The sequence below is a fragment of the Cordyceps fumosorosea genome (assembly GCF_001636725.1).
Source record: "Cordyceps fumosorosea ARSEF 2679 chromosome Unknown scaffold_23, whole genome shotgun sequence".
Taxonomy (NCBI): Eukaryota; Fungi; Ascomycota; class Sordariomycetes; order Hypocreales; family Cordycipitaceae; genus Cordyceps; species Cordyceps fumosorosea.
This window is the reverse complement of record NW_017387323.1, coordinates 205,380-221,594: the sequence shown is the minus strand read 5'-3', so window position 1 is coordinate 221,594 and position 16,215 is coordinate 205,380. Positions and strand designations below refer to the sequence as shown.

At 56.2% G+C, this 16,215-nt stretch overlaps 3 protein-coding genes across 3 annotated transcripts; 2 read left to right on the top strand and 1 right to left on the bottom strand.

Annotated features, from left to right (window-relative positions):
* Positions 1-435: 435 nt before the first annotated feature.
* On the top strand, positions 436-4,694 carry ISF_07637 (Exocyst complex, component Exoc1; the record flags this gene model as incomplete). Its single annotated transcript, XM_018851240.1, has 2 exons — positions 436-550; positions 655-4,694. The coding sequence occupies 2 exons, from the start codon at positions 436-438 to the stop codon at positions 4,692-4,694; spliced, it is 4,155 nt and encodes a 1,384-aa protein (XP_018701550.1).
* Positions 4,695-5,282: 588 nt separating this feature from the next.
* Positions 5,283-8,486, top strand: ISF_07636 (hypothetical protein; the record flags this gene model as incomplete). Its single annotated transcript, XM_018851239.1, has 1 exon — positions 5,283-8,486. One exon carries the CDS (start codon positions 5,283-5,285, stop codon positions 8,484-8,486), a length of 3,204 nt encoding a protein of 1,067 aa, XP_018701549.1.
* A 425-nt stretch (positions 8,487-8,911) lies between these two features.
* On the bottom strand, positions 8,912-14,479 carry ISF_07635 (hect; the record flags this gene model as incomplete). Its single annotated transcript, XM_018851238.1, has 4 exons — positions 8,912-9,258; positions 9,309-14,246; positions 14,311-14,411; positions 14,466-14,479. The coding sequence occupies 4 exons, from the start codon at positions 14,477-14,479 to the stop codon at positions 8,912-8,914; spliced, it is 5,400 nt and encodes a 1,799-aa protein (XP_018701548.1).
* Between the last annotated feature and the right edge of the window lie 1,736 nt (positions 14,480-16,215).

The following is a 16,215-nucleotide window of genomic DNA, read 5'->3' as shown; positions in this document are numbered from 1 at the left end:
GCATAGATAGAAGCTATTGCCATTCGTCTCAGGGCATGTCAAGTGGGAACGCTACCTACAACTGCCACTGTATGTATGTATGTATGTATGTATGTATGTATGTATGTATGTATGTATGTATGTACCTCTCTACCTTATTATGTACATAGGTACATACCTGCCTAATAATTGCCTGACCTCAGTTTAGTACTTTAACTTTAGAACTGAAGCACCGAGGCAGCTCACTGTAGCCAGGGTCAGCACTGCTGGGGGAGACCCACACACCCACCGCGTTCCCGCACTCCTGAACTCCAGCCGCGACACTCCCGCCACCTCCATACATACCTTGGCTTTCTTGACATCACTCCTTTATGCCGCCTCTGGCTGCACCGTTATGCTGCGCCATCATTTCCCGACCTCTGCTTCATGAATTCATGATAATCTACCCCTTAGTAAATGGACCGCGCAAATGGAGCCGGCTCTGGCGCGGCCAGCAGGGCCGAGCGATTCGAGGATGAGAAGCGACGCATAATCGAGAGCTGCTTCAGCAAAAAGAACCAAGATGGCTCCAGTAAGCTGGCACCTGTTACCACCGCAGCCCGGCCGGGACGACAGACACGGCGCAGATCCAAATCCGTACATTGTGCATTCTCGCTAATCTCATTCTTCTTCAAGTGATTGAGACCTACATTACCCACATCCGAATTACAGAATACTCGACACACCCGACGTCACCCCCTCCTCCCCAAGCTCGCACGCCGGATTCCGAGAAGCCTCGAGTCATCATCGTCGCCGTCCGTCAATCGGGCCGTGTGCGCATGCACAAATCCAAAGAAAATGCCAACGGAACCTTCTCAATCGGCAAGACCTGGAATCTCGATGATCTTACCCTCATTGAATCCTACACTGGGCCCCAAGTCAACCCAAGCCTGCGGGAATGGGCTGGGGAGACTGGCTTTACAGTGACACTGGGAAAACAATACTATTGGCAAGCTCAGACCGACAAAGAAAAGAAGTTCTTCGTCGCAAGCTTGATAAAAATTTACAGCAAGTATACTGGTGGCAAGGTTCCAGAGTTGAATGGCTTCGACCAGAGAGAGCACGACCAAGTGATTGGAGCAGGCAGACGCCCACCCCCCAGACCAAATGCGACGCCGACTCCTCAGCCGCCCCCCGGACCGGACTCGGCTCCTTCGTCTGCTCTATCGACGCCCTCGATTGTCCCGCGCCAAGGAACCCCCGACTCCTCCAGGTTTCAAAAAGCGCCCTTCCGCCCTCCTTTGAATGGCGCAAGCTCCCCAGCGAGCAGTTTTGAATCCCCAGTAAACAGGGAGCGATCGGACCGACCACCACCGCCACGATGGGCCGCACAAACCAATAGAAGTCAGGATTCCTTTGCTACGTCCATGTCGGCCTCAGCACGGAGCGATGACACCGTCAACCAGCCCCCCCGATCGCGCAACGGGCCCAACGTACCACCTGTTCCTGGCAGGTTTGGCGACCCCAATGCTCCAGAACAGCCACCCACTACGCCTCAGGGCTCTGATGTCCCTCCTCCGGAACGTCGTCGACCTCCGATGGATCCCTCGCGCCCCAAGGACAGAGACGTTGTACCGCCGCCACTGAACAGCCCGATAAATAAGAAAGAGCCGGTGTACCCACCGCCCCGGAGCAGCGATCGAAATTCACCCATGAAAGGCCCAGCCGGCCGTGCTTTGGAGGGCGAATCTTCTCCCGAACTGCCGAAACCTCCTGTCATGGCTTCCCCGGCACTGTCACGGGTAAGGAGCGAAAGCGACTCCATCTCCCAGTCCGATGAAGCCGCGCAGTCCCCGCCCCCTACTGCCACCGAATCTTCAGATGAGTCACGACCTGGTTTGGGACCCATGATCAAATCGAAGAGATCGAGAGGTGATATTGCCGGCGTGTTCTGGAAAGCCGCCAATGCTGCTTCCGCTGCTTCAGCGTTCAAACCGCGCCCTGGCGGCGCGGCAGAAAGGCTGCGAATGGCTCAGCAGAAGACGACTGATGGCCCCGATGGGATTACTGGCGTTGTTCCAGCGCCCCCGCGTCCAGTGTCAAGAGATAACCGGCCAGAGACACCCGAGCCTTCCTCAGCAACATCTAGTGCTGCGCCTACTGCTGCTGCTGCTGCTTCTGCGCCTGTCCTCCAGTCCAACTTGGCTGCTCCCTCCCCTCCGCCCTCTGCACCCGTGCCACAACCTCTTGAGCCCACCGTACCCGAGGTAACGGTCACGCCTACGCCGCCCTCTGTGGTAGAACCGCAAGAGCCCAAGGGCCCTAGCGAAGCTGCTGTCAAAATTGCAGAAGAGGCGGCCAAGGAAAAGGCAGCCCGGGCCATCGCGGCTGGCAACGACTCAAGATATCTTCAAGCACTCGGAGTTGACCCAACACTCTTGGATGGGCGAAGTCAAGAATTTGGCAAATGGTTGGATTACTTTGGCTGGGTCCCTGGCGAGAAAATGCGCTCTCACAATGTCGAAGAGCTGAAAGTCGACATTGACAGAGAGCTGAACAAGGCACAGGCTGGTGGTTGGCTTGCACGGTTCCGCGAGGAAGATGAGCGCGTAGGGGCCATCAAAGAAGGTGTTGATCTGGCCATCGCAGAATGCGAAGAGTTGGATAATCTTCTTACTCTATACACTGTGGAGCTCTCGACGTTATCAGACGACATTGCCTACATTGAGGCTCAAGGCCAGGGTCTGCAGGTGCAGACGGCCAACCAGAAGCTGCTCAAGAAAGAACTCGAGTCGTTGCTCGAGACCTGCGCAATCACAAGCAATGATCTCGCAGCCCTGCACTCCGCACCACTGGATAATCTACGTGGCTTGGAGGAAGCAGAGGCATCCCTCGTTGTCCTGTTCAAGGCCATGCTCAAAATCGATCCTAAAGTAACAGAAAAGACTGAAGACGCTCGCATTGACCAAGAATCTAGCCTCAACACCAGCTATGGTCAGATGCGCATTGTGCAGGAGAAGAAGCAAATGTACATGCAAGAGAGCGGCCTGTTTATGCGTCGCCTTGTCGAATTCATGGCGAGACAGTTTGATGCAGCTTACGCGGAAACCAAGCGTGTTCTGGACGGGGCTCTGTCGAAGAAGGCTGACGCAAGCCACCACAACGCTGGAAGAGAGCTCATCTGGAAGTACAGCCCCATGATGCTATATGCACGAGATGTGGACCTCGAGAACTGGAACCGTGTCCTTCAAATATACCAAGAAAAGAGCCAGCCTCTTTACAAGAGCGAGTTCCAGAATGTTATCAATCATTGGCGCAGGAATGCCAGGAAGATGACGGGGGATGAAGCCGAGATGCTGTTCACATCGCAAGCCGAGAAGCAGCAGGAGGGCGTTGCTACAGCAGCGAGAAAACTGACAGTTAAGAGAAGTCAAACATTAGCGAGAGCTCTGCGATCACCCCTGGCAGATGGCGGCTCGCGTGCTGTTGAGAAGAGCGCCGCTGGAGAAGGTCGTACCATGCCATTTGAAGTCTTTGGCGCTGTTCTGGACGATCTTCTGCCCCTAGTTGAGATGGAGCAGAATTTCATCATTGACTTCTTCCATGCCACGACGCTGGAGTCACTTGATTTCCCCGACACAGTAGCAGCGACGCCGCCTCACAATCGCCGCGGCGGTGACTTGAAACGCCATCGGCTTATGGAACCTGATCGCGAGCTGGCGCGGCGCGTTACACGTGCTATGGAGATTATCTTTATATTTTTGGAAACCGAGATTCAGCGTTTGATGGAATGGGTTCTCGGCCAATTCCCACTACAAGGAGCTGGAGTTCTTGCAGTTCTTGAGAAGAAGATGTCAGAAATCAGTCAGTCAAACCAGGATTTCCTCAACACGACGTTGCAGAAGGTGCACGATTTGCTGGAAGGGCGCTTCGTCAAATTTGTTAACGACCAGATCCGAGCCATTGAGGACACCAAGGTCAAGATCAACAAACGCAAAGGCGTCATCTCCTTCATCCGTGTGTTCCCGACCTTTCTGACTGCAGTCGAGAACATGATTGATGGCCTGGATCCAAACCTGCCGCTGCGTCGCATGATCAATCGCGAGTATGATCGAATCCTCAAGTCAATGTTTGACTCTCTCATGGTCATTGCTCGCGAGAATCCGACTGCTGGTACTACCACGGGCACGGCGGACCCCGAAGGCAAGGAAGCCCTCAATTTCCATATCCTGTTGATTGAGAACATGAACCATTTCTTGGAGGAGACCGACTCGCGTGGCTTGGACGTACTGGAAAACTGGAAGGACCAGGCAAACACAGAGTACCATGAGCACATGGAGCTGTACCTCAATGCCGTCATGCGCCGACCGCTAGGTAAATTGCTGGATCACCTTGAGAACATTGAGGCGCAGATTCAGACTGGCAAGTCGCCTACTGCCATTGCCAAGCAGCCGTCCAATAGCCAGGCAGTCTTTGCCAAGGTGCTTAGCATGTACGACGCAAAGGATCTTCGCAAGGGCATCGATGCGCTGCGGAAGCGTGTTGAAAAGCACTTTGGCGATGCGGATGAGCCCACGCTTAGCCGGGGCCTCGTTATCAAGGTGCTTACCGAGTGCGAGAGCTTTTACGGCAAAGTCGAGACCAGAATTGGCAGTGTAACGACGAATGTTTACGGAGGCGATGTGCCGTTTGAATGGCCTAGAGCGGAAGTCAAGGCAGCGTTCCGAGACAAATGATCAAAGACATGCGTACGAGATGGAGACCTGTGACGATGGTGGAAGATGAAGAGAGGGAGGGAAGGCAATCTGGATGATTTTTACTGCGTGTACGATTATGGGCATTTGGACTTAGAAATGTTGATGCTGCGAAACTTGCATGTATTAGGCCGGTTTTTTATTTGGGCGTCAGCAGCCTTGCTGGCCGGAAAAAAAATCGAATTTCGTTTTAAAAGAAGAATTGGGCATGCGGGTTCCAAGAGATAGAAATCGTATTTGTTGCTGTCGTGGATTCAAACTTGTTTCATGCCTGCTTGTTGTCGGCATGTACAGTACATATAATGTGCTTACAGCGGTGGGGGACCAATTAGAGAGGACGCGTTGGCGCGTTTTGAGTGGCGTCTTGTGCGCGTCCAAGTAATTATCTAGGTGCTAACTGACATCACTCCACCACTTTACACGACAAAGCCAGCCATTATCGAGACCATCACAGCGTACTGGCCCGCTTGAAACGAAAGCTTAAAAAGTGTCTGAAAGACACGCCAAAAGCATCGAATCCCGTTCTGGCCGACATATCGACAAGATCATCCGTTTGATGCCGCGGCAGAAATGACGCCACGTACAAGGTCGGGCGGTGCAGCCCCTCCATCCAGCATCGTCTACAAATCCACACCGTCGCTCAAGCAAGTCCAGTTTCCCGCTCGAAGACGACGAGTCCGCACGTACGGGAAGCAGACCCGCAGGAGCCGCGGCAGAGGGGCCAACCATGACGACGACGACAACGACGACGGCAAGGAAAACGAACAAGAGGGCGGCAGCAGCAGCGGGCCGCCGCCCCTCAAGCAAAAGACGCTCACGCAGTACGACTTTGCCTCGAGCTTCCGCGAGGAGCAGAGCGTGATTGAGATTTCGGACGCGAGCGACGTCGAGAATCTAGACAAGGTGGACGAGACGGCGGACGAGGCGGAGAAGGAGAACAACGTGCCCAAGGGCACGAAGCGAAGGAGGTCACCCTCGGCGAAGCACGCGCCGCTACAGCCGATAGAAGTCACGGAGCAGGAAGGGGAGGAGGAGCAGCGAGTGCCGGATACGGAAGACGACGACGACGACGACGACGACGAAGGGCCTGTCGTGAGGAGCGGCCGTCGCCGCGCACGCGTGGGCGACTTCGTTGAGGCGGCGGGTAAAACGAAGCGCCGGCGGACACTCGGCGAGGAGCACCGCAGGAGCACCATGAGAGACGAGGAGAAGGGTCGCCCGGCGGCGACGGCGGCGCGTAGGAGGACGCTCGGGGACTCGCCCATTGCTGGGCCGTCCCGCCGACGTCGGTACCAAACGCAGACCCTGACCCAACTCGTCGGTCGCAACAACACGACCTCTTGCGTCGCTGACTCGGATGCCGACTCGGAAGAGGAGCTAGGCGGCGGCAGCGGTAAAGAAAACGATGGTTTTCTGCAGTGGCTCGGCGACGACCACGACGACGAGGATGAGCAGCAGCAGGAGCCGCAGAGCCCGACCATGGGAACGCAGGCGGGCCAAAGGCGGGCCGCCGCCGCGAAGTCGCAGTCGCCGCACAAGGTGTGGGAGGACCACAGCCCGTCACCGCGGCCCAGCGGCACCCGCCGACGACAGGTAGGAGGAGGCCCAGCGCCGACGCAGCATCAGCAGGCGACGTCGGCAAGCCAGCAGCAGCTCCGCGAAGAGTCGGTCGTGCCGCAGACGCCCATCAAGAGCATCGCCCGCTTCGGCGTGCCGCCGTCGGCCCAGCACGTCTCGCCCTCGCCCTTACGCTTCGCGGCCATCTACGGCGCGCCCAACATATACGTGTCGCCGTCGACGCAGCGCCGAGGCAAGTCATCCTCGTCGCCGTCGCCGGTGCTAAAGCTCACGGGCAAGCCCAAGAAGCGCGCCCCGATCGTCGGTAGCAGCACAGCGGCGGCGGCGGGGAAGAAGAAGCAGCCAGCGGAGCTGGTGATTGCGGACTCGTTCGCGACGGAGGGCTGGAGTTCCGTGGGAGAAGGCACGCAGGCGCGCCACCACGGGACGTCGCCAGCCTCTCAGCAGCACCAGACGCAGACGCAGACGCAGGCCGAGGTATTTAGCACGCCAGCGGAAGGATCGGCCGCACTTGCCGTGACGACCGCCCCCGCGGCGTTGACGACGCAGGCGAGTCAGTCTGCCGAGGAGAATACCACTCCGCCGCCGCCACATACGCATAGTCAGCACGGGCAGGTTGAGGAGAAATTCTACGGCGCCTTCTCTCAGATTGTGCAGGACAGCGCCGTAGCGACCCAGCAGCAACCGCCGCCGCAGCCGCAGGACTCGATGCCGGCGACGCCGCCACCACCCCGACGAACGCGGTCCTCGCAAAAATTACCGCCGCCGCCGGCCGAGGAAGAAGCGACAAAGGCGGAGCGGGAAATCCCAGACTCTGATCACGAGTACGAGGATGGCTTTGGCGCGGAGACTGAGGACGATGACGGCACCGATGTGGACGACGAGGACGCGCGCTTCGCAGCGGGCGCCGAGACGCAGCTCCTCATGGATCAGCTACAGTCCAGCGTGCGCAAATGGAGCGCACCTCCTCCCCGAGCCGGCTACGCGGCCGTAGCGTCTTCTTCTTCCGTCGCGTCGCCGGCACGCCCACCTCGCACGTCGAGTCCCGCGCCGTCGCCGGGGTCCGCTGCCCTCACGCCACTCTCCGCACCGCCCTCGTCGTCGCTGAAACCCACCACGATCACGACGAAGCCGCCGCCGGCGCGGACCGTTAAGAAGAACCCCGGCACCGTCGCCAACGACATCCCCATAGCTGACCCCGACGCGCCTCTCCTGCGCCGCCCCCTCCCCCTCCTCCAGCACGACAACCCGATCGACACGCAGGGCTTGCCGCTCGAGTCGCAGCGCGTGCCCCTCGCCAAGCTGCAGGGCCTTCCACCCGCCCAGGCGCGCACCGACGTGCTGCTGCCCGTGTCGCGCGCCACGCTCGACAACCTCGCCGCGGGGCGCCAGGACGCCATCGTCCTGCCCTTCAAGGTGCCCGCACTGGTGGTGCGCCTCTGGCTGCTGTGCGACGGCGTCCTGCGCTACCTCGCCTGCCTGGGGGGCACCGGCGCCGGCGCCGCCGTTTACGAGCCGACACGCGACAACGGCCGCGGCGGCCGCGGTACCTGGTCCTACCGCGCCGCGCAAGTCTACGAGCTCAACAACCCGGCCCGCGAGGAGGACATGCGCGAGGAGGAGTGGCTGCGAGGCCGCGTCACCCGCTACGTCTACTTCCCGCCCGCGGTCGTGAGTCAGCTGCTGTGGAATCTCCGCCACGCCTTGTTCGCAGACGAGGAGGACGAGGTTGACGATGCTGCCGTCGAGGAAGTAGCGACAACGCCAGCACGCGTTGCCGCCGCCCATGTTGCTCTCTCGTCTTCCTCGCCGCTGCGTCGTTCCGCGAGGCTCTCCTCCACGCCTGCCCGCAGCCGCCGCACCCACCAGCCTTCGAGCTCCCCGCTCCAGCACGCGCGTCGGCGCCCGTCCCAGGCCACCACCGCCTCGCAGGCGTCGACGGCCGCGGGGGCCGGTGGCGCGCCGGTCACGCCGCGCCCCGGGGGCGAGTGGTCGTCGGAGAGCCTCGTCTTCGACGACCACGGCGGCTCGTCGATCCCGATGCCGTACAGCGGCGTCGAGGACCTCCTCGAGGCGTCGCAGCTGCTGACCGGCAGCCAGACCCTTCCAGACAGCCTCGTTCGCGACGAGGCGGATGAGGAGGGCGAGGGCAAGCGCGTGCCTGACGAGATCTGCGACTCGGAAGAGGAGGAGTAGTGGGAGAGGGAGCGAGGGAATCGGCAACGCCAGTGACCTGGTGGTAGCTTGTATGATGAAAAACGAAAAGGACACGAATTATGAAACTGATTTTCGATACTCGGCGACCGTTTTGAGCCCTTTAATTACATAGCAAATGCATTCATTTCGTCATCAAATATCCCGATACTTCATTTTTTATGCTGATGCCGAGTCTATATAGATAGAGTAGAAAAACAAAAAAGCAAGCCCGTAACCCATTCATACAATTACCACCCGCTCTTCTAACCTGCCTCTCTTTGCCCCTTTTGCTTCTGCCATACGGGCTGTGCCGGCGACAACGCGATCTGGAGCTGCACAATCTTGCGACATTGTCGTGGGGTGTCCCTCTTGTACACCGAGAAGGTAGAGAGAGTTATGAAAATGCTCATGATATAACAAGGATTTTAGGAAAGGTGGAAGGCTCCTTGGCCTTCCTTCATAGCGGTGAGAAGCCGCTTTCTCATGGTATCGTGGTCTGTATAATCTGGCAGCTTGAGATAGTTGACGCAGGTCATGACACTCGGCAAGTAGTCGTCTGAAGTGTACGGGTGCTCGCTGGGCTTGCAGACGACAGTAAACATGGGCGTGAGGCTACGGAATCCTCCAATTGGAAGCTTGGGGCTTCCCGTAATGAACTGAAGAAATTCGCGACGCTCGCTGAGGTCAAACTCGCTCATGACCTGCAAAAGATTTTTCACGCTGCGGCTATCCATGTTGAAGCCGTGGTCCGCCTTGATCGAGTCGGTAAGAGCTAGGTACTGGTTAGTTAATGTTCAAGTTGGCTAGATACGAATGCCTTACTTTCGAGAGACCAGTCTTCATTGACTTTGCCAAAAAGCGTGACAAGCTCGGCGGGAGTAAAGGCGCTCAGTGCAGTGTATGGGAATACCTGAGAGAAGCCGGTTCTGAACGCATCAACTTGGGCGCGCACACCCGAGCCGAGCGTCATGTCGATAACTCTGTCCAGGTAAACATCAACATTGTCAATAGTGACGCGGTTTTGCGGCCCATTTGGTTCTAGCTCAATGCCAGGGTAGCCGGGAAGCGTAAAGTCAAGGCACAAATCATCCAATCGCACGCCGTCGATGCAGATATTCTCGGTGTCAGCAACCTTTTGTGCAGGCGTTCGAGTCGGATCTTCATCAATCTCCTTCTTGGCAATAGAATACTTTTTGATGGCCTTCAGCGACCTTGCGAGGCCCGGATCGACGACCTTGACAGCGCCTAATGATGGCTTGACCCCGGCTGCAGCAGCATCGCTAATTCGGAAGAAGGTAGGGTTGAAGTGGATATCGATGATGCGCGAGTCAATCATGGAACGTGCAATAAACTTGCCAAGCATCTTGAACAGGTGCAAAATGCGCTCTCCGTTAGGTGTGCCCAGTTCTTCTGTACTTAGTGGTCGAGGGAATAGCCCAGAGGGACCAGATACGAATTCGTCGGACCCCGTGTTATCAACATCACGCCAGAGACGCAACTTCTTCTTGGCGAATTCTTTCGAAACGCTCGAGTAAAATTCCAGGGTCGGCCCAAGACCAGTGCCAACTTCTTCAAAGTATTCGACCTCAAGGATACTCTGTGAGGCACCATACAGCTCCATAACCTTAAGTGCAGACTCGAGGATCTTGAGCCGAGAAATTCGGACCTTTTGCCTTTGAAGGCGGCCTAAGAAAGGGCGCTCGTTGTGGCGATCTCGGCGGTTCTCCTCAGCTTGCGCATTCTGCCATCTTGCCATCGATCGGGCATATCCAAACGATGTAGACTGAAGGAAGAGATGGCGCGTCTCGAAAGGAAACAGGAATGGGTATAGTCGAGCCAGATCTTCCGACCAGCTAGGCAAGCACCTGCTAGCTACAATGAGCGGCTCTTCTAGCTGGCGGTTAAGCTTGGCTGTCAGTTTCGTACTGACGAACTGTGAAGGCGGCTCAACGTTGAGGCCGATTGTCTGGTCATTTGTGATTAAAACGTCCTCAATGTTTTCGTTGAGCTCATGAAGAATGTTCAGGAGACGCAGGATGGAGGCTGTGGTGGGGTTCTTAGCGAGTGACGCTGGGATGCCATCTGGAGATTCCGATTCCGCCTCAGTGTTTGCAGTTACTGCCGTTGGTTCCATACCCTGCGGTCCGGGAACTCGTTTGAACTTGATGGGATGAGTGGCAGACCAGATACTCCGGCTAATGTGCTGATCGTCCGTTTTGGTGGCAGCCAGAAAAATGGCACGGTAAATTGTTGTCTCGTTGGAGATAACCTTGTCATCGAGGGAAAACTCAATGTGCCAATCCTGGGGAACAGCTTGAAGAGCCGATGCATAAGACATTGGCCGCGATGGACCTGCTGGCGTAGAAGTTGCTGGAGCCTGCCTCTGTTCGGCAGGACGCTTCTCGGCGCTTACAGGGGTTGCGACCTTGGTGCCATCTTCTTTGCGAGCTGTTACACCGCCCGTTGTGGCAACTTCAAAGTCAATGGCAGAAGTATCATCCGGCCCAGTGGTATCTGGTTCCTCGTCCATATCCTCAAGCTCGCCGACAATTGCATCCAGAGCACTGGCATCGGCGAGATCCTCGTCATCCTCGCTAATCTGTTTTTCATCAGCACACTCCAAAGTGCTTTGCTCACCCTCATCATCAGGAGGAGGGTTAGCAGGAGATTGAACTCCGGATGTTTGAGTCTGGCGACGAGATGATCTTCTCAAACTCTTCCCGGAGCGTGACGGGCCCCCAGCCTGGTCGGCGTTCGTGGGCGTCGTAGGATGGCGTGGCGGCTTGTTGCTGACCGCGCGTCGCAAGTGTGATGCACTAGGCGGCATCCCTGCGATAGGGGGAGGTGGAGGGGGGGGTGGCGCAGATCCAGGAGCAAATGAGGAGCCGTCAGTCAGGCGTGAGCCAGGGGGAACACCGCTGAGTGGCAGACCGGCCATCGCAGCGAGAGCTTGAGTAAGGCCGTCGCGTCTACCAGCGATGCGCGGACGCTCAGAAAGGCTGATGCGTGGGCGTAGATAATCATCGAGAGACCTGAATGTGGCAATTGCGTGTATGGAAACCATGATGTTTCTATACGGACGAGGAATATTCGAGTCATCGTCGGCCACAAGACGAAGACGAATTTGCTTGCCAAGCATTGAAGCTGGGCTGGTGCGGTTGCCATCAAATGTGTTATGATGAACAGTAACAACTTCATAGTGCTCTGACCTACTGAGCAAGTCTTGCAGTTTGTGGATCATCATGCTGAATGGCGTGACTGGCGACTCAGCCGTCGCTGTCTTTGGCTTGGACTTGACACTCTTGCTCATGAAAACCTCCAAAAGGGTTGACTGCGCCAAACGAGCCAATTCCTCGTCGGGGTTGCTCAATACTTCCACTAATGACCGGACAAGGCCAGAAGAAAGGAGCTCTGCACTCGTTACACTTTCTAGCACATCGGTGTCAAATTGTCCCGCCAGCTGGGTGAACAAGGCCTTTCCGGCAGACGGTGATAGATCATTGGCCGTGCGACGCAAAAAGAAGGCTTCCAATTCATCAGCCAATTTTGTTAGACCGTCCATGATGAGGCTCGCCTTTGCTTTCATGTCTCGGCCGTGTTCTTCATTTTCATGAGACTCCAAAAACCTCTTTGCCACTTGGCAGATGCGAATTTTCGTGGTTCGAGAGTCTGAAAGATATCTGCGGGGGGGTGCGACCGCCTCAGAAGCAGAGGACGAGCTGGAACTAACGGGAGACGCGTCGCCAGCATTTTCGTCTTGCTCTTGGTCATCGTGGTCCCCATCTTCGTCATCGTCGAGTTCAGCAGTCTCAGGCTCGACATGTTCTTGTTCGGCCTGGACGTCTTCTTCTCCATCATCACCATCGCCTTCGTCATCGTCGTTATCTTCATCTTCGTCATCCTCGTCTTCTGATGTGGGAGAGCTTTCTCTGCCATGGTCACCGTCGGCCTTCTTCGTGGGGTCTTCGACGGACTCTTCCGGAACTTGGCTGGAGAGCTTTTCGATTTCAAGAACGACCCCTTCCCTGTACAGCTGGTAACGGTAGATCTTATCCAGACGGCTCAAGAGTAGCTCTGTAGCTTGCAGGCCAAGCATGACCAGACTAGGGTGGTCTTGCTGAGAGAGAATGGATGCTAGGAAGGAAGCGTACGGAACAGGGACAAGCGATTCCTCCAGGATCTTCTCGTGAAGGTTGGAGAGCATTTTGATCTGTGCTTGGAGAACCTTTTGGCGGACACTCAGATTGACCGTGCTTGAGAAGACATCTGTAAGAGTGGGGAAGATGATTAGAGCAAAGCGTCGGACTTCGTCTTTGCAACCGTTGAGGAGCGACAGGCGCTTTTCAGTAGGGGAGTGCCGGGAGCTACTTGTTGCTGCGCTGGGTTCCTGCAGGCCATGGAACTCGACGAAGTCGCCGAACAACGGGTCAGCGTCCTTGGGCAGCCCTGGAAGCAGCTCGCAGATGACATTCAAGGTTTCGATGATCTGCTCACGTGGTCGATGAATAAGTGCTTGCATGATGATAACGCTGTCAAGCTTGGATGCAACATCCTCTGTACCACTCGGCGGGGAAACACCGGTCAAAATCTGGTAGAGAGTTTCGACTACTTGAAGCTTGAAGAGCTCTGCAGAAAGGCGAGGACTAGCCCGGGCTGTAAAGGCCAAGACGCGCAAGAACTGAGTATGAATGTTGGAGCCAATCAGGTTAGTCGTCCCAGGGACGAGCAACCGCAGGACAGCTCGCAGCAAATCAACGCTGACCAGCTCTTCGAGCTTCGAAGCTTGGTGCTTGAAGCTCTCGACGATGCCAGACACACACAAGGAAGCTTGCTCGACAACTCGCTGGTCGTTGCTACTCAGGACGTTCAGGAGAATCGGCATGACATCTCGGACAACTGGGAATGAATCGTTGGGAATGTTTCTGCAGCAGTTGGCCGCAATCGTCACGGCAGTTCTTTGGGTGCTTGTGGCAAAGAAGTCGAGGTATGATAGACAAGCAGTAAGGCCACCTTCACGAACGATGCTGGCCGGATATTCGACGGATATTTTTTCCAAGGTGCTGAGAGATTGCTCAGCCAAATCGATGAAGGAGATCTCCAGGAGCTTTGAGCATAGAACCGGCACGGCGTTTGCATAAACGACATTTGCCACACTGGCAGGCAAGGCTTCCATCAAATTGGCCAGACAGCGGCATGCGAGGAGCATGACTTCCGGGCTCTCTTCCTTGTTCATGAGTTGGACTAGTTCTCTCACGAAGGCATCGGGGGAGAAGTGCCCAGAAAGATTGTCTTCGTTGGACACCAGTAGAAACTCGGACAGTTCTTGCAAAGCAATGACCTGGACAGAGAGATCGTCCTCCCTCAGGCTGTTAAGAAGTTCACGCAGTCGAGCAGTTTGGCCGGACATCATTCCCGTCAGCGCACGGAGTGTGCTGGACAACCCGGCAGCTCCGAATGCACCAAAAGGATCACCGTCTTCATTGTCGCCGAAGGCGTCGCCGCGGTCATTTGCATCGTCGTCATCCTCTTCGTCGTCGTCGTCGTCGTCGTCGTCGTCATCGTCATGAGGCTCATCCGCATCCTCGTTATTGTTTGTCTCTTCGTTCTCGCCATCATCATTGGCTTGATTTGTAGAGGCGTTCCGAGTCGGGTCAAGCTCTTCTCTGCTGGCCTCGGTACCACCCATTACGATATCTTCATCCGCCTCGCCGGCGAGACCCTTGTAACGTCGAGAGAGAGGAGAATGCTCATCTTGAATGCCTATTTATAAAGTGTTAAAAAGCCCATTGAGAAGTCTTGGGTTCATCTATGAATAGAAGCGTACCAGGAGGGCTATGTGTTGACTTCTTGCTGCGGCTTCCCCGCGTGTTTGAAGCGTCGGATGGCAATTGGTCATGTGTGGATTCTCTGAGGCCGGTGCGATCACTGACAGTATAGTATTAGCATCAAGTAACAGAACAATCTTACAGTAAGCCTCACTTGGACGGGTCCATTATAGAAGAAGTCTTTCCTTTCCGGACGGCCTTGGGAAGTGCTTTTGTGGTTGCACTGAGAGGCAAAGCGGGAAAAGCTGTGGCTGTATCTTCGGGTAACTTTTGCCTCTTAGATCTTCGGTCCGAGGAGCTCGGGCGTGCTGTTGTGGCAGGCAACTTGGAGCCCGCCGAAGCCTTGCGTTTGTTACGAGGAGGTAGCGGAGGGGTCTTCGGAGAAGTCGAGGGATCGGCGGAGTCTGAACTGGGTTTCGTGGGGTTTGAAGCCGCTGAAGTCTGTGCCACCTGGCTGGCAGCTTGACGGGCAGACGACCTGGTAATTCTAGAACTCATGAGCGACTGATTTTTCACAAGAAGTGGTGTGCAGAGGCAGCCGGCGAGGCAGGGATGAGAGCTGTGCTGCAACGTCGGGGATTGGAGAACCCGGCTGGTGCACTGGCAGACGCTGTTCACGGGGATGGCAGGAAGCCTCTAGTGGACATGCTGGAGACTACAACGCCTCGAAAGAAGAACAGGGAGAAGATGCGGGGAAAAAAACCGAGGCAGAAATGGCATCCGATATGCAGGAGGAAAGGCACTGTGCTGGGAGCCGGGCATGTGAGATGTTGGGTCGAGGAATTGATTATGGGCGTGTGTGGGCGTGTGTTTGCGGCAAGCACTCGAGAGAACGGCTCAAACGGCGAAAAGCGGGCAGGCGGTAGATGAGGAAGAAAAAGAAAGCGATGGCGAAGCGCAAGATTGCTGTAGGTAGGGTAGTTGGTAGTGATGGGGAATTCAAACGCTTGCTCGGGTCCGATAGGGTCCTAAGGTAGTGAATCGATGAATCGACTCGGCCGACCGAGAGGCAACAGTGGCTCGAGGCACCCAACGTCACAGCCAGGATGGCAAGGACGCACAGGGGGGGAGCGGGAGAGAAGCGGGACGACAGAACGGGATTCACGTATTCCAGGATAAAAAGAAAAGAGATATGGCAGCATACCTCGGAGGCGCGACTGGCGTCAAACGGGCGCTGCTGGCCGTGGCGGCGTCGTCTGGAGAAAGTGGCACTGGGTTATCGCCTGCCGGTGTTCGTTCTGCCATGCCCGGACTACGCCATTAGTAAATTTGGCGCGGAGCTCGAAGCGGGCAAGCAGGAGGTTTTTTTTTCTTCGTCGCTGGTTGTACGTGGGCGCACGCGGGTAGAAAAGGAGGAGGGAGGCGTGCGAGGGTATATTGTGCAAGTCGGAGGCGCAGAGGGGAATGTGTGGTGGTCGTCGTGATGTTTCGCCCTCCGGTGTACGGTGCGGTGCGGTTGCGGGTTCCGTTGCGGGTGGTAGGTAGTTATTATGTAGGCTAGTAGAGGCGAGTAGTTGGGGTTTTGTTAGGTACTAATTGCGGGCTGAGGTCAGCTGTCGACAGGTGACAGGACGACTTGCAAGCGTCGAGTTGGTGCTAATAAGTGTGGCCCAGGACGACTTAGGTGTATGTATGTATGTATGTATGTAGGTACAGTATGTACGGGTACAAGGTGCTTGCTTATTCAGAGAGCTTCGTAGGGATGCTTGGAACCCCACTGTGGGTATGCTTCTGTCTTCCACCCTCTTCGCACACTGCTTTTAACTTTACGGTTATGCAAGCTTGGGATGTGGTCGCTCACCGGCACTGCCATGGCAAGGTCATCTTACAAACCTCTCCGATCGATCCAGTGAGACTCGATGTCTGATGCAATCCGCCAGCTGGGACTTTAGACCGAGGTCGCT